This window comes from Mytilus edulis, chromosome 1 (genome assembly GCF_963676685.1).
Source record: "Mytilus edulis chromosome 1, xbMytEdul2.2, whole genome shotgun sequence".
In the NCBI taxonomy this organism is placed as follows: domain Eukaryota; kingdom Metazoa; phylum Mollusca; class Bivalvia; order Mytilida; family Mytilidae; genus Mytilus; species Mytilus edulis.
In genome coordinates this window covers 43,273,156-43,292,133 of record NC_092344.1, presented here as the reverse complement: position 1 = coordinate 43,292,133, position 18,978 = coordinate 43,273,156, and the positions used below count along the sequence as shown (strand labels likewise).

At 32.1% G+C, this 18,978-nt stretch overlaps 1 protein-coding gene across 1 annotated transcript; it reads right to left on the bottom strand.

Moving 5' to 3' along the window:
• Positions 1-4,968: 4,968 nt before the first annotated feature.
• LOC139483029 (zinc finger C3HC-type protein 1-like) lies at positions 4,969-18,728 on the bottom strand. Its single transcript, XM_071267059.1, has 9 exons — positions 18,599-18,728; positions 17,213-17,363; positions 15,889-16,039; positions 14,546-14,629; positions 13,843-13,970; positions 11,930-12,051; positions 10,278-11,022; positions 9,443-9,664; positions 4,969-7,474 (listed from the first exon to the last, which is right to left on the bottom strand). The coding sequence occupies exons 1-9, from the start codon at positions 18,691-18,693 to the stop codon at positions 7,415-7,417; spliced, it is 1,758 nt and encodes a 585-aa protein (XP_071123160.1). The 5' UTR covers positions 18,694-18,728; the 3' UTR covers positions 4,969-7,414.
• Between the last annotated feature and the right edge of the window lie 250 nt (positions 18,729-18,978).

Here is an 18,978-nt window from a genome sequence, read left to right as displayed (position 1 = left end):
CTGAAACGAGTGGGGCGTTTTTAGAACAGAGTGTAAATTAATATTTTTCACACTTCTTTAAGTTTTAACATCTTCCGTGTTGACCTTTTCTTAGCTATATGAGTCCCTCCTGATTAACTTATTAAAAGTACAAAAAAAAGCTACAAAAATTTACTCATGATTTATCTTCTTCAAGACTGTAGACTATTCACATTTAATTTATTTTATTGATGTTTATTTTGGGGATTTGCCTTTTATATGTCACTGGTTTTCACTAGGCTTCGTACCTAAAAGAGGTAACCAAGCTCAATTTCCAGTGACTTTATTTCCATCAAAGTCATTCTTGAAGGTTTGACAACAATTTGGCGGTATATCATGGCTCCCGGAACATATGGTGAGATTATGAATACCGTGATAAAGCTAAAAACTACAAAAAAATCATGACTGTTTGAGTTTTTATCAGCAACATTTTTATTACAACTGTAGTTGTTTTTGGTTGTTTGTTTTGCTTTGTATTGATACCAAGAGTCAATTCCTTTTCACCTGATATAATATATAATTTGTTCTTATGTTATGCTGCTACATCACTGTACATGTTACGGCTTAAGAGTTGAGTGACCGAAAATATGTTAAACCATGCCACATATGCTGTTTGTGCATGTCCAAAGTCAAGAGTCTGTACATCAGTGGTTGCTGTTTCTTACTGTGTATCATTTTTTTTTAAATATATCAGACCGTGTGCCGTTTCTCGTTTGAATTGTTAATCACTTTTTTTTTAATGTATATATATTGGAGCCTTTTATGACCTTTTATAGTTAACATACTCTTTTATCTTTGAATTCCAAGAGGTTTACCAACTTTCTGATACTGCTTACTTTCTACGAGACAATTTCATTTCTGCCGAAGCAAGCGACAATAACATTTTGAGAGTTTCGGGCTACATGCAAATGTGTTCTCATCTCGTATCTCAATTAAAAAAAATACAGCATTCAATTATACATTTATTTCAAATTTTCACTAGGGGAACAACTGCCTATCCTCTTCTTAAGTATCTTAATAGTTCACCAACTTGTATTCGAATGGGTTTGTGTTGGTTTTCTGTGTAGCGTATAAGTCAGTTTATGTATTGTTTCTGCCCATTGAATTTGTGTTTCTTTTTCATTTTTTATGTTTTGGTGTTATCCCATTTAAAAGTATCAAAATCAGTTGTGCTACCTAGGTCTAAATCTGATAAGGTGGGTTAGACAGACGATATCAAGTTATGAATCCACTTGTACTCATCATCTGATTTTAAAAAGAGGCATACGGTGCCAAAGGCAAAGGGACAAAAATATATCAAAAGCCTAGGACACTGAACACGATCCCCAGCAGACCCGAGTATGATCTTGAATTCTCCGGAAGGAGAGAATATACTTTTCCACATGTGGCAATAGTCGTTCTGCTCATGCATGGCAAGTACGAATTCGGTGATAAGTCTCATAGGTTATGCCATAATTCAAGTGATGTCATGATTCAAGAAAAGAGGACATGACTGTGTTTACGACAATAGAAACATATTCATGGTAATCTGTGACAGATATTCAATAACAGTCAATCAACTCGTGGGGGTGCTCACAGTCAACATGCAGTTACATGGACTAAGTTAATAAAAGAAAGAGTAACACCAAATGGCAAATGTATTATGCGATTCTATATGGACATTTCAAAACTAATTTCAGGTTGCTTAACAGTCTGAACTTGCGAAAGTTGAAGAGCAACAAATCCTAAACAGCTTGGACAAAAAAGGATGCCACGCCTCTCTTAGCAACACCTGTAAAACATTGACAAATAACCCTTTTCTTAAAAAAATATTCTTATAATGAAGTGATATTCTATCATGCACGAAAGATGGTTTAACTGTCCCTCTAAACACAATAAGCTTGGTGTCAATCTGAAATTCAAGATGGCCACCATAGTGAATGGAACATATTATTAGTTTAAATGTCCAATCAATGGGGACAAAGATATTTAAAAAAATCTGAATTTGAAATATATTAGAATCAGTCATAAAGTTTGTTGTTTATGTGTCATTCTGAATTCCATGATGGCCACAACCCGACAGAAGATTATACTATGTTCATGGTGTAGATTCAGCAAGTCTTAAGGAGTTCAACTGCATGTCTTGTTTGGAAAAAAGTAGAAAAAAATCATAATGTTACACTTCAAAGAATTTATTATAACCATAGGAGACCTAAAGACTTACCGATGTCCAAAATACAACAAAAGCAACACGAAAATAGTACAGAGAAAAAGCATCTGCACCATTAAATGAAGAAATGAGTTAAAGATAATGTGGAACCCATCATACCTCCTTCTGAAGGCCTTACTGTGACTTTGACATGAAGAAATGAGTTAAAGATAATGTGGAACCCATCATACCTCCTTCTGATTTTGTGTCATAGATGGATACCGTATATCCTTTGTTTTTTGTTTGTGTTTGGTTTGTTCATGTACTGATTTTGTGTCAAGGATGGATACCCTATATCCTTTGTTTTTTGTGTGTGTTTGGTTTATTCATGTACTGATTTTGTGTCATGGATGGATACCCTATATCCTTTGTTTTTTGTTTGTGTTTGGTTTGTTCATGTACTGATTTTGTGTCATGCATGGATACCCTATATCCTTTGTTTTTTGTGTGTGTTTGGTTTGTTCATGTACTGATTTTGTGTCATGGATGGATACCCTATATCCTTTGTTTTTTGTGTGTGTTTGGTTTGTTCATGTACTGATTTTGTGTCATGGATGGATACCCTATATCCTTTGTTTTTTGTGTGTGTTTGGTTTGTTCATGTACTGATTTTGTGTCATGGATGGATTCCCTATATCCTTTGTTTTTTGTTTGTGTTTGGTTTGTTCATGTACTGATTTTGTGTCATGCATGGATACCCTATATCCTTTGTTTTTTGTTTGTGTTTGGTTTGTTCATGTACTGATTTTGTGTCATAGATGGATACCCTATATCCTTTGTTTTTTGTGTGTGTTTGGTTTGTTCATGTACTGATTTTGTGTCATGGATGGATTCCCTATATCCTTTTGTTTTTTGTTTGTGTTTGGTTTGTTCATGTACTGATTTTGTGTCATGGATGGATACCGTATATCCTTTGTTTTTTGTGTGTGTTTGGTTTGTTCATGTACTGATTTTGTGTCATGCATGGATACCCTATATCCTTTGTTTTTTGTTTGTGTTTGGTTTGTTCATGTACTGATTTTGTGTCAGGGATGGATTCCCTATATCCTTTGTTTTTTGTGTGTGTTTGGTTTGTTCATGTACTGATTTTGTGTCATGGATGGATACCCTATATCCTTTGTTTTTTGTGTGTGTTTGGTTTGTTCATGTACTGATTTTGTGTCATGGATGGATACCCTATATCCTTTGTTTTTTGTGTGTGTTTGGTTTGTTCATGTACTGATTTTGTTTCATAGATGGATTCCCTATATCCTTTGTTTTTCAATTATATACTAGTAATAACAAGTTCACATACACGAAATTGTTTGATAAGTGAGTAACAAACTTAAAACCTGAAAACCAAAGCCTAATCTAAGAGTTTGACCACAATGTATGCTGCTTATATATCAGGTACCCATTTCAAAGTTTCAACTCACAAATGTTGTTTATCATGTGGGATAACTAAGCAACACATTTTTTCCTTAAAACTTAACCAGACTATATAACTGAGTGTACATAAGTTCAACGTAGACACCTTTTATTTGATACCTTAATACCTGTAACTAAAATATATTCCTTATAGTTTTATATTTACACCTACCTATAGGAAATCTTTTACTACTTTCCAGTATGCTTTTTTCCAAACAGGCCACATCTGGTGGTGATGCATCTTACAAAGTCTATCTGAATCATTTTAAAAAGAATTCCACTTAAACCAGTGCTAGGTTCCATCTAAAACTTGTAGTGGAGTGACTTCTTTTTGTTGTTTTGTGTTGAAGGCCACACTGTGACTTTGAGATGAAGAACAACATTAAAAGCACTATTCCCTTGCTATTGTGTGATTTTGTGATATATACTTTGTTTATCTATTACGACAATTTCTAATTTACATGGAATCCTCCAAAACAAACTCAATACACATTTTGGTTTCTCAAGCTGAAAGTTGGGTCTAAATATCATATTTGCAGTTGTAATGGCCCTCATGACTGCAAGAAAAGTAATAAACAAGGGTTGTGTTTATTGTAAAGGCAAGATAATGAATCAGATTGATGGTTGGTGTTAATGACACTTTCAGAATTCTTATTAGTTATATGGTAGCAGCAAGTTTTAATCATAGATAAAGTTGGGGTACCCCTAGAAACCACCGACTTTATAAAAAAAAATGGCAATCCCATTCAATCAAAACAGAAGTTGAGTGCACCTCAAAAACTCAGTGTCAACAGGTTAGTAATGATCGTAGATAAACTACTTAGACTTGAATCATGTGGCATTCTGGGAGTTGTTGCTTCAGTGATTCCCTATATAACCAACCAAATTTCCACACGAAAAAAGGGGGCATGGGTGCAATCAATGCCTTTCAATGATGACATATGGTTGAAGCCCCTCCTTCGTCATGGGTTGGAAATTGGGGTATAAACTCTAATTAGGCATTTAAATAGAAGATTAGAAGATCATATCATAGGGAACCTGTGTACTAAGTTTCAAGGTAATTGGACTTTTCATCTTCATGAAAAACTACCTCGACCAAAAACTTTAACCAAATACTTTAACCTGAAGCGGGACAGACAGATGGACAAATGAACGGACACAGACCAGAAAACATAATGCCCATAAATTGGCATAAAAAAGCTGTAGTACTACAAGATTTAATTACCTTACAGATATAAATGAGCAACAGCTTCAAACAGAACCTAAAAATCCTCATGTTTATATTAGAATTGATATTGACCATGCAAACAGACTTAAATTATCAACTAGTTAATAAAAAAATTAGAACACATTCACAGATGTTATAAATTTATTGCATCGTTTAAGTTTGATACTTACAGCAGACAAATAAGCACACATGTACTTATCCACTTATACAGAAGAAGATATTGTTCTATAATACATGCATAAATAGATGCTCAAAATAGGCTATAGTTCTCAGATTGTATCACAATAGATTTTAGTTAAACTACATATATCATCAAACAGAGTTCAAATGTCCCCCGCTTTACACATCTAAACAAAAAAATTAAGTTCCATTTTTCAGAAATATCTCTAGGAAAGGTATGCTTGAAAGCACTTACAATGTTCTTTTCCATATAAAAATCTAACAACCACCAATTGTACATATAAGAACACTAAAAATCCAATTTTCCTTATAATTTTTATTTCTTCATGGCAAACCTCTGCTAAAAATATTTGATGGGCATTGACTTTCGAACTTGTCCAATATAAACCTCTGATAAAAGTTTAATAAAAATCTGACAAGAACTGTATGTGTGAAAGGGCTTACAAGACTTGACAGACAGACTACAGATGGACGGTTTGGACATACAATCAGAATTTATATGTTCCCCACAATACATCACATAATCTTTTGCACTAACTGGGTGTTTCAAGATAGTATTCAGACACGTTAAAAATACTGCCATGGATGGCTTAATATTCTGCAATTTCCTATAAAAAGTTTTTATATTCCTATAATGTTTTACAGGATAATATTACAATTTAACACTCCTAACATCATGAACATATCTTAGAGAATGCTATTTCTGTCAATTTGAGAAAGTTTAAATGCAAACAACTTACATATATTCTATATTATCATTATAGTAAGAATGTAATAATTTACTGAAAAGTACAGAACAAAAATTCATTGCAGATATTTAAGTAAATTTCTCCTACAGTCAAATTTCTACACAAATTGTAAAAAAAATATACAATCATTTATATACTTCAGTGTTTTTGTATTGGACTCAATACTACTCCATAGTTTTTGACATCTACTTCAACCCTTAACCCTATTCATAGCTATGGCTATAGTCCTAACCCCAACATAAAACATAACCCATAACTAACGGTATAAGAATCTTTAATTCCCCCCCCTTATATTATCTACTGTATATTTTATATGACATTTATCATGTCTATGAAACATATTACAAAATTGCAAATTTCTTTCACAGAAAAAAAACAACAGTAAGTGATAGGGCAATGACAGTCTTATCTAATAAGTTAAGAACAGCCACTTGGACTTTTGCAACCCTGTCCAGTACTATACCTAAATCTAAAATACAACCAATAAGAAAATAATGAATGGTTATATATTCCACAAATCTTTTAGTGCCTCACAAGTAACATGAAACTGTGAAGATATAGAATTATGTTTGTGTGACCTTGACCTGTAATCCTAACTCATGAGTCATGACCTTGAAAGGTGTATTAAAGTTACACCATCTTTCATCAATATATCCAAGCAATGTGTTGTTATTCAAAAAAGTTCTATATTTAGACATGTTAGACTCAGGGTTAACTACAAAACCCTAGGTTGCGACCATGACTTATTTTTTTCTTCATCAGAGATTAAAATCCTGATTATTTACCTTGACCTTAAATGTACATAGGTTAACTTATGTTATACAATAATGGAACAGGCTTCAATGAATTTTGTAAGCTATGGGTTAATCGGGGTATAAAAGTAAACATGATGATGAATGGAGCTGATGGCACATTATTATTTCAACATACCATGGATTTGTTTATTTTTATGGATACAAATGTACCAACTTTTGAAAATAAAGTCAAACTTGTATTTCGTGGATAATTGATTTTGAGAATGTGCAAAAGTTTGTTTACTATTACAGGCCTTTAGAAATATATACGCCTTTCAATATTTATACTTGTGGTTTACCTATATCCAAAAAAAATTGGTATCCGATGAATGATGATGATTGGCAGTATTTAAAATGTAATTTGCCTCTGACTTACAAAAAAGAAAAATAACAAAAATACTGAACTCCTAGGAAAATTCTAATCAGAAATTCCCTTCCCTACTAGGAAATGGCAAAATAAAATCCAAACAAATGAAAAGCAAATGTAATATTCCTGACTTGCAAAAATTGCAATATTTTTGCTCCTGATTAGAAAATCTAAAAACAATAAAATACTAGAGAGCTTTTAAATAACAAAGTCATATGATGAAGTTGAGATGATTTGAAAAATAGCACTAAAGTATGAAAATACACAAATGACGCAAAAAAAATTTGAAACATGCTGATGTACAATAAATTCTCAGCTAAAAAAGTGTAAATTGTTAGTGTACAAGATATTTTTTTGTTGTAAATTGTACACTATAAGTATTATGCCTAAATTTTTTTTTTTTAAATCAGTCAATGCACAATTGAAAATCAGATTCTTCAAAAGATCTAATCTGCACCGGTAGTAGATGTCTTTCCTGTTTAATCAATTTGACCAGTCTTTCATCAACTTTCTAAGCTGCCTCAATCCTGCCACTGGAGAATGCTGTAAAATAATAAATGAAATGTTACTTAAAAAATATCACCAGATTTGGTTATTGATTATTTGACTATTTAGAAAGACATAAAAGTATTTGTTAGTTCCTTTCCTCTGAAATACAAAAAAAATGTTTAATACTAACAACAAACATCAAACTACTGTTTCCCCAACTCATATGTGTCAAATTTAATATATTTGTAGGACTCGGAACCGCGATGGTACTCAGAAACTGCGATGGTCACGCTGAAGTGCGATGGTATACGCTGAAGTGCGATGGTTCACACGCTGAAGTGCAATGGTGACATTATGACGTTAACTTGTTGATATCTACGCTGCAGTGCGGTGGTGGTTACGCTATAGTGCGATGGTCTACCTGTCACATTGAGTAAAAAATAAAAGTTTAATTACGAACATGTAAAATGAAATCAAATTAATTAGATTTTACAAAAATAGCTGCTACAATGTAGCCTCGCGTTTGGAAGATCTTTTAGTTTCCGTTCAAGTCAAACGAAAGATTTTAATTTTGATTTTTGTTAATGTAATTTTAAATTTGCCAATTTCCCGATTATCACACAGGAATATAGAGTCAGATTTAAGATGCTCAAGGGTGAACTGAACAAAAAAAAAATGAGTGTGTATGTCTATACGGTAACACTAAGCAGGGTTTATGTTATGACAAAATTAAGAAATTGATAACAACAATTATTCCTATTTGTTATTTTAGGAAGTACACGTAGGGAGCAGTCAGGGTAATTTCGGCCTACTTTGTTTCAGGCAATAATCACTGTAACGGTAACAAAAAAGACTAGAGCGACGGTGTTTTTACAAATCAGGATTTATCTCGAGATTAAACAACATTAACAAAAACATTGCTAATACTCTCAATTATTTTTTTTTTTTTTTTAAATTGTCCACATAAAATCACGTGAAGCTTTGTTACTTAATGATAATTTAACATCAATATTTAAAATTATATCAGTATACTTTATTTCAGTTGAATCATTACCGTGCGACATTATTCCGAACATAGGATAACCCATTCGCTGACCAAATTCATCTTTCAGCCCCGTTGCTCCCCTTATTTTGCTGCCTGGCATGGTTAAAAATATTTTTGTAACATCGACATGTTATGCTCAAATCAGTTTGGGACTTAAATCGTTCGTTTTTTTCTTTTTCCTTTCATTTCCTTTGTGAGCATGAAACCTTCATCTACAAAATCATATCATCCTGCTTCCAAATCAATGTTGTATTTTTAAAAACGTTATATTATAAAACGTCACAATATTTGAACGTCAAGCCAAACCATCGCACTTCAGCGAAAGGACCATCGTACTTCGGCGTGGACCATCACACTTCAGCGTGACCATTGCACTTCAGTGTCCCCATCGCACTTCAGCGTCCCCATCGCACCTCCGAGTCCTACATATTTTCCCCATTTTGATAGCCTTAACCTATATGAAGCCTTATTTAAACATCTTTTTGATTATTTGCAATTTGTTGAATTTGGGGAATTTACAGGAAATAAGACTGATGACATTTTAAAGCAAGTACAATCTGTTTTATTAATAATTCAAACGGGAATACCAATGGTCTAATCTATATAAACTGATTCCAATCTGAAGCTTATTTTTTGATGATTTCATTATTTCTTAAGGTAGTACCCAACACTTTCACTAAAATTAATTTGGCTCGTTTAATTTTCATAACATTTTGACAAAGTATTTACTTTGACCCTTTGACAAAAATATAAAAATTAAAATTTTTTTGAACCAACCGTTTTGTCAGAAAAATTACACTGGTTATATAGTAATTTGACAAACACCAATTTTGATCATTGAGAAGCTTAATATTCCTTTTACAACACAACGTAATTAAAACGTTTAGCTGACTTTACAGAGTTATCTCCCTGTAGTGTTAATTAGGTACCACCTTAATTGGCAAAATAATCAATTACCATTGTTACATGTAACTTACTTGCTTGAAATGTTCAGACATGGAATCTTCCTGAGGCACATCAAAGAAGGATGGACATATAACTTGTAAGACATGTTCCCATGGATAACTTGATTTTCCCCTTTCACTTTGGGACATTTCTGAGATCTTCTGTGGTGAGTAACTTATTTGTTCTGGTAATTTGTTAATCCAAGGACACCAATATCTGTGTTCTTCCAATGGGTTGAAATGATCCTTCTTCACCTGAAAATAACATAAGCTTCTTGAATTGTCCACAACTGATTAAAATCAATAATAAATGACGTTCTCATACCTACAAAATCCTATGACCTTACTCATGTTACTGATCAGCATTGCTTGCTACACTATGAAATATATACTTTGTTTTTTATGGTTTGTTTAAATTTTTTTGGGGGAAAAGGGAAAGTCACTTAGGGATACAGACTACAGAAAAGATCACTTGTTGATTTTTCTTTAAAATTTTTAATTTGGACAAACAATATGCAAAGAATAAACAGCTATATACATGTACATTCATAACTGAATTAATTGATATTCAAGTTTTGATTTTGGCCTGTTTGATGTAAAAATAAAATCATAAACTAACATATCTAAGTAGAAGAAATGGCAACACTTTCAAATGAAGTTGTTTTCATAAATTGTTTTTGTCAAGTGTTTCTTAGCAATTAATTAAAGTTCTAAGAATATCGCATTTTTGTCAACTAGTGATAAATGTTGTCTTGTACATGTATTTCTTTATATATTTTCATAGAATACCATAGGTTTTTAGGTACACAATTGTACATATTCTTCATTTCATTCATTAATGTACATAATTTGTAAACGCTCAACCTACCACTTTTAATTTCTTTCTTCTAGGCTGACTTTCTGTGTCCTGTCCTGGACGTTGACTACCATTCTGGGCAGATATATTGTTTATCAGACTAACTGAGTCTTGATTTGTTTGAGATGCTGATTTTAACGTTTGTGCATCATCAACTGAATTTGAGTCTTTGCGTTTTTCACTATCGCTATTAACTTTTTCATGACTAATTGTTTCTATACTGTCTGCCTTTGCAGGACTTCCCAAGTCTGTTTTCACCGGGCTTTCCTTATTATCACTATTGCACTTATCATGTGTATCACCAATACCTGTTTCAGGCGTATCCATCTCATTAACAGGATTAAGATTTTTAACAACACTGCTTGGCTGTGAGAAAATAAACTGATTGTCTTCAAATAAAGATGGAGGTAATTCAGAACTAGGCAAAGGGTCCAAAAAATTAGGCTGTGAAAAATTAAATCCACTCTCCAGTGATTGCTGGTCATCCTGTTGACTAACAATTGGTTGGTCGTCAGCTGAGTTTCCATTTGATCCAGTAGCTTCTTCTTCATCTGATTGAGATTTGCTGGCTGTTTGAGAAGATATTTTGTCAATTTCAACTCCATTAGTCTTTGAAGAATTTTGTGCTTCTGATTCAGACTCCTCACTAGAAACTGAATCATCTATATAGCTGTCTTCCACATTTTTACATGCGTAATTCCATAAACCTACTTTTCGTCTACAAAAATGACAAACTATGAGTCCTGTCTTTGGATCACTGAAAAGAAGAAAAAAATTACTGGTATATAATTAGATAATTGTTTAAAAAAGGATTATCAATTGAAAAAAATGTGAGAATCTTTTCTTGTCAAAATAATTGTCCCATCATCATCCCTTGCAAAGAGAAATTTTAGATTAAGAAACATATTTTAAAAATAATCAAATTTATCATGTTTATGCATAATAAAAAATAAAGTCAAAATACATGAAATGGTCATACAAATGTCATACTTAATGGTCATATAATATTCAAAACAGAACTTGGTACATGATACATGTTTTTACACAGAAGTAACATTTTCAACAGTTAATATATGGCTTCATTATTAATGTTTTTATTTACATAAAACAAGGAATAAATGTTAAATGACTAACTAAAATAAAGTGCCAAAACAAACAAATGATTAATATCAAACATGAATCAAACACTTGTTTAAAATCACTTGCCTCGTGTGTAAAAGGTCATTTATTGAACTTAGTTGTCTGTTTTAAAGAACAGATGACAATTGAATAAAGCTATATATCTTTAGTGACTATTTGCAAAGAACTGAACTTTCAGAGCATCTTGGGATTTTTCACCCCAACCTGTTATATCACAATGAGCTTTTCAGAGTGTCCTTAATTGTTGAAATTTATCTCTGAAATATTTTTTAAGGAATTTAGGAAACCTAGAATGTTAACCTAATTGTGTACCTATTGGTTACCAGGTAAACTGTCTATTTGTCTAACACAGCAATTGATAGTCTGTTAATCTTCCCTTTAAAAAATAATAAATAAACCATTTGAATAAATCTACCAAGTCCACATAACCAGTTTGCATCTTGAGGTACTACTCTTGAAGGTTATATGTTTATTTCATTTATTTTTGTTCGTCCAGAAAGCATATTCCGAGAACTGTGACTTACCTAACTTTCCATCCAGTGATGGCCATACTAAATGTTCCTAGATCAATGTTGTCTAAATTATGGTTCTCTAAATGTTTCTCAGCAGCACACTTCATTTCTTCTAAATGATTCGCTGATAAACCCTTCAGGAGAAAATGATTAGTTGTAAGTACAAAATGTAAATACCATGGATTAGTTATTATTTGTGAGGTTCTTCGTTTCCTTGATGTTATGTAAAGGTTTAAATATAAATAATATGCCACAAATTCTACCAAGTTTTAAACCTAATATATATCAAATGAAAACTATTTGAAGAGCATCTTAAAATTTATCAGTCTTCTATACTTTTTTTTCTTGTAGAATCACCACTGGAGGATATGTTATGTCAGTAGACAAGAACAAAATGATCACTTTCAAATGAAGGACCTTCATATATAATTTCAGCCTAGTTTGATTCAAGCTAGACTGCAGCCTGCACGGTTAGCCACTAGTCCGATGCCCCAGACTAGTAAAATTTTATTCGGACTAGTAAGCTTTTGCAAAATTCTGTTTGGCCCAATAAGAAAAATGTCAGAATATTGGTCTTTGGACTACTAGTTGAAAAAGTTTTTGGTGCAGACTGAGACTGGTGGTTTCAAATGAGCTGATACAAATGTACAATAACTCACTTAATTCTATGGAACCAATGGAGTCATGTGAGCTAATAGTCCTATTTTACCGATTGCAAACTATAATATTTCATTAGCTGAAGAGAAATAACCATGTTTCCATTTTTGTAAATTTGTGCAGTAAAAGCCACAAATTTTAGCAGCTTGAAAGTACCCATAAAAGAGACGTCTTTGTTTTTTGAGTTTTTTTTAATCTGAGTTTTTACCAAGTCAAATTGTGAACTATTGCACTTTTAGTATTTATCAGGAAGTTGATGCGTATTGAATGTAAACAGACTTTATATGGTAAAGAATGCTCATAGGTAAGTTTATTCTGATTTTCAGAAAGTTTTGATTTGTAGTTCCTTAGAAAAATGTGATTAAATAACATACATGGCTAATTAAGTATTTAGTTAATAGGAAGTTGATGATCAATGAATATAAACCATGTACCAGAGAGTAAAACATTCTCCTATGAAACTTTATTTAACCTTTTTGGAAGCTGATTAGTTTAAGTATTTCGTAAGATAAATATGATCAATATTTTTTAGAATTTTTGATAATTATTTTTGGTAGAGCAAGATAACAGTTTTCTTCTATAAACCAGGTGCTCAGCAGGGCACAGCTTTATACGACCCAGTGGTCGAACCTTGAACAAACTTGGGACAAACTTGGTCACAATATTCAAGCTTGATACTGTCGGAATTTGGATTGTGATAAAATTTTTGACATAATATATGTTTTTGTCACAAAATTAATGTGGTCAAATATCTAACACATCTATTGCACAATACTGTGCAATTTAAGATTTCTTCTTGAAACTTTTCAAAATTCGAAATTTGAAAATTAAAAAAAAAAGGAATCCCTTAAAAAAATGGTAAACAAACAAATCCCCCCCCCAACTTTTTGAAACCCCCTTTGAGCAATAACCCTTAAACTCAATCCCATGCTTTCCTTTGTAGTATTGAACCTTGTTGTACAATTTCAGAGAGATCCATACTCTTAAACACAAGTTATTGTCATGATTGTTTGGAAACTAGAAACATGCTTCTTTTAGGCCTTTTTTTGGCCCTTATTCCTACATATTTTGGGCAATTTACCCAAAACTGAATCCCAGCCTCCTGTTTGTTATATGGTACATTTTGGTACCATTTCAGAGAGATCCATACATTTACACACAAGTTATTGTCTGGAAACTAGAAAAATGCTTGTTTTGGCCCCTTAATTCCTTAACTTTTGCCCCATAACCCCTAAAAAAAATTTTGGGGTCGTATAAAAATAACATACCTTTTCTTCAAATGATTTCAATGAGATTTCCGGTAGACGACTTTGAACTTTTTGTAGACTATCTATGTATTCAGTTATACAGCCCACAAGTTTTCTTCTATCTTTGATTGGAATATAAGAATATCTTTCTGAAAAGTACATATAAAGGTTTATTATTACTGCCACAAAGGCTCTTCAAACTTGAAAAGTTGTATTAGTTGAACTGATCAAGTTTTAAACTGAAGAATATTGCATGGGATAATACTGTAAACCAACGAATTTTCATGAGTAATTTAATTTCGAGACTTTTGAGAGTAGATAAATAACACGAATATTAATCGTCACAAACATTTATTTTCTATCTTATTACATTAAATGAATTAGAAAATCATGAAATAAAATCGCCTCGAAGTTGGGCTGGACACGAAATAAAGTATCCACAAAAAAAATGGTTTACCATGTTTACAGAAAGTACACAAACACATGAAATATTTATTCACATTTGACAGCATCCTAATGTTTACCCCTACAAAACAAGTTAGTTTTTGTATATTTTCAAGTTGATTAGTTGACAACATTGTAATAATTAATCATATAGTTGAATAACTGGTGTTTCCAGAGGTTAAGAACATACATACTTGTACAATCTGTCAATATAATGATTACTTCTCAAATGTAAGATTTTTCAATTGGCTATTTTTTTTATTTCTCAACATATAAATACCTGGACTTGGATAAGCTGGCCAAAAACAAGACTTCAGATGTGCAGTTCTAAGACTATCTTTTAGTTTCATGCAGCTTTCATGATCTGGAAGAAAATGTTGTTAGATTTTTTCAGAGATCTATACAATACATAGGCAATATGAGGGCAATGAAAAGATACTTGATATGCAGTACATGTACATATGAATCAGGGCTTATCAAAATGTGTGTGAGCATCTTGTATAACACAATTACTTATTGGTAGCATGTGGTCCTTCAATATGGTCACACAGTTAACTTTCAAAGGAGAATTTGATTTTAAAATATATCATTACATTAATCTATAATTGTTTAAATCCATGCTATTTGGCCTCTATCGGATACTTTTTTTAAGCTATTCTTTTCAGTACGTATTTACCATTGTTTACTCCTTCAATCAAAATTTTTGAACATATCAAAACTTATAAAATATTCATATGCAGTAAACTTTTGAAGAGCTGTTTAGTTTTAAGATTATAGTAGACTGTGGATTCATTATTTTTCTTTGGATACCAATTTTCATGGATTTTGTGGGTATAGGTAAACCACAAAATTAAATGTTCAACTAATGCAAATTTTCTAAAGGTTTTTATGACATTAATGAAAACTTTGGCAAACCACGAAATTTTAATGTCCATGAACATTCAAGTTTTCCTTCATCCACAAAAATTGGTACCCATAAATAAATGAATCCACAGTAAGCCTTATTATACTTGTTTGTATATTCATTAAAGTCATAAGAAACCTCAAATTAAAAAAAATCATGCATATGTTTTTTTATAACTAAATGGATAGTTTTCATTATACAACTTATATACATATACTTTTTTCTGAGGAAAATTCTTTAATTTGTTCACATTTAAAAGAAGTTTACTTATTTTGAATTGCTTGCTTCCAGGAAGCAATTCGCCGATATATTTTCCGTATGCATAGTGACCTGAGCATAACCCTCCTCGTAAAAATCCGGTGATCGCAATACGCATGGGTCTGTCATTAAAATAAACAATTATCTGATTGTACATGTTAAACACGTGCTCCATATTCATGCTTTTTGTTATGTGTTTACTATAAGATGACAATCGGTAAACTTTGGCTTTAAAACACAGCATTTAATGAGCAGCCATATTTTTTAAAATCATAACAGAGAGAAAAAAAAATTGACGATTATACGATATATTTGCGTAAAAAATGACAAAATCGTGCACAGAGTTCTAAGTTTATGATATATATATGCATTGGTTCAAGAATTGGATAAACATTATTTTTCACCACTCACTGGTTTCATATGACTTTAATAATACAACTGAAAATATGATTATGAATTACATATAAGACTGTTAGCTCTTTTTGGTAGCTGACCAGACAGAACTGCTTTACATCCAACACACTGTAACATGTCTGTTTCTTTATTCTTCCATCCATATCTTGAACATATCAAGGGAGATAAGTCTAATGGCTTGGCAAACCATGACATCATCTGACATTAGTTAAGAGAAATATGTAATTAATATATACAAGAAGATGTGGTATGAGTGCAAATGAGACAACTCTCCATCTAAGTCACAAATGTAAAATGAAAACCACTGTATAAAGAGCCCCCAAAAAATACTCGTGTAAAACCATTCAAATGGGAAAACCAAGAGTCTGATTTATATAAAAACATTTTAATGGTACCAAACCGTCACCCTTATCTGAAACAATAGTGTAACATCACAACATAGAAAGACGTACTATAAAATATCAATTGAAAAGGCTTAATTCAATCAAAAGATGTAAATCCATTTTAATAAAATAAGAAATCAATCATGAAAAAAACTGGTCTTGAAATTCCATAACACATTGTGTTGCCATACATGTATAACATATTGAAAATGTGTATGCAAGTACTGATAATTAGATGTGTCGAATATAATACAGAAATTTGGATATTGCAAAATAATCTCCATGGAAATATTGTATTATATTCATGAGGTAAAAATGACCAAAAGTGAAAACCCTTAGAAGCATTCAGGAGCCTCTGCCCTTTGTCAGTCTTGTATGACTTATTTTAGTTTCTTTAATTTATTTCGGAGTTGAGTATGACGTCCATTATCAGTGAAGGATACATATTTTTGTTTAGGGGCAATCTGGAGCATGCCTCCATGTGCAGGATGTTTTTGCTGTTTTGAAGACCCATTTGTTGTAAATACGGTGCAAACACAACGCAGGAACATAACTTATTTCTTTAATTATAACAGTCTATTTAACACATCCCCCCTTTCCATTCTCAATTTTATGAATTTTATCTTATGTTGTGCTATTACAATAATGTCTCAGGTTAGGACAAAATTGAGCACTCACAAACATATTAAACTACTACACATTCTATATGAGATTGTCCTATGTCAGGAGTCTGTAATTCAGTGACTATTTTTTTGTATGCAGTGCATGCAGTGTATCCTATTTCTTTTTGTTAATTGTCATGATTTCAGGCTACAATGTATGTGTTTTTTTATTTTATAAAAATTACACATTTTTTAAGTGGTGCATTTCATATCTATCCTAAATGGTTTGAGATTTGCCCATTTTTCAATGGTAATATATAGTGACTAAATCTGCTTCATTTGGACTTCATTTCTTTTTATTTCATATTGTTAAACCTAAAGGATACATCATATGATTCAACCCTCTCAAAAAAGGCTTCTTCATCTTGGGAATCAACATTCTTCCTTTTATCTCCAGATGATGTATGCTGTTGAATTTCTTTATCATGTGAAGCAGCAACATTACTCTCAGTTAGTTCTTCTGTGAAAGATCGCTTTCTGAAAAAGTAAAATAATCAATGTAACTGAATTTTTTGTGCACTTCTTTCATCACCATGATCACTGCAGAAAAATATAAAATTACCAAACTGTTTGCTTCATTTGATATAGTGCACTCAGTGACCTATTGCTGTCAGATATCTATTGTCCCTTTATTTAGTGTTTCCTGTGTGGTATGGGGACTTGCTAGTCTTCTTGTCACCCTTCCCTTTTTAGGAAAATAATCTGATGTCATGCCCCTTTTACGTCATATTTTAGAAGGCCCCACTGTTATTTAATATCAGTTCTTTTAATCTTTTTATTGCAATCATTTAACAGTTGATATTTGAAACAGTAATAGCAATAAAAATCATGTTTGCTAACATTACAGACGAACTGTCAACTACTGATGGGTACCAGTATCGACGCACTGTAAACAAAGCAGTAAAAACACTTGCACTTACCTGATAATTGAAAAATGTGACATCTTGAAATATTTCGACCAATCAACGTTCATGATGTTGATTTTCGGTAACTAGGATCTTCTACCTTCTTGCATATGAATTACAAATTAGGTAATAATAAGATACATGTATCATGTGTTATTCGTACAGAAGGTAGAAGATCTGAGTTCCGGGAAATCAACGTTGACTGGTCGAAATATTTCAAGATGTCAAACTTGCCGAGAATGAAAGTAGAATGTATTGAATGTTGAAAAAGTGGATTATTTGGACTTAGAAAGGTCGTTGACCATAGCAAGGCACAGAAAAATGTAGAAAAAATGTTTATCTATAAGTGTATACAATTATTGATGTCTGAGAGGTACAGATTATGCAAAAAATGAGCGCAAACAAATTGTCCGTGATCTCTTTTTTTGAATGGGCACTGCTTTCCGTCTCTATATTGCACAAAAAAAATAAAAAAAATAGCAAAAGCAATAAAAAGCGAATGTAAATTATTAGACTTAATAAATGAATTAAAGGGACACATGAAATCGGTCTAGAAAAAAAGGATGAAAAGCTAACATGTCAAGTCTTTCCTGTATTCGTAGCAAGAGCTTGTACAGAACAGAGTGGACCAAAATTCTTGATATGAGTTGTAGTTTTATTTCCGTGAATTGAAACTAAGTCACGAATATCCATAAATTTGTAATTGTTTTAAACATGTGAAAGTGAAAGTGCGCTGTGATTAACAATACATTTTATTCTATTTAATTTTTCAGGTATGTTTAGCTTAACATACGGGATGAAAGATACCTTTTGGAACTCTGTTCATATTTTGGTTTAGAAATGAAGGATGACAACAAATTTTTAAGTTTTTTGTCGGGCGTAGTAGTGTCGACGGCCTCCATTTTGAAAAAAAGTATGTGAATTGAATTAACGACGAAAATGATTGGATGATGTCAGCCAATCGAGGGAAGTTTAACAAAACTTTATTTATAACATTCCGAACAAGTCCGACAATATTCCGGGAAAATATCCATTTCACGAAACGTTTCGAACAGTATTTAAAAATTTAAAATACCGTTAGGCCTGTAATAGTTGTGGATCCGATCAGCAAATTTAGAATGGATAAGATACATAAGCCCATACACAACCATGGAACCAATAAAAATAAGCCAGAATGGAGTCACTAA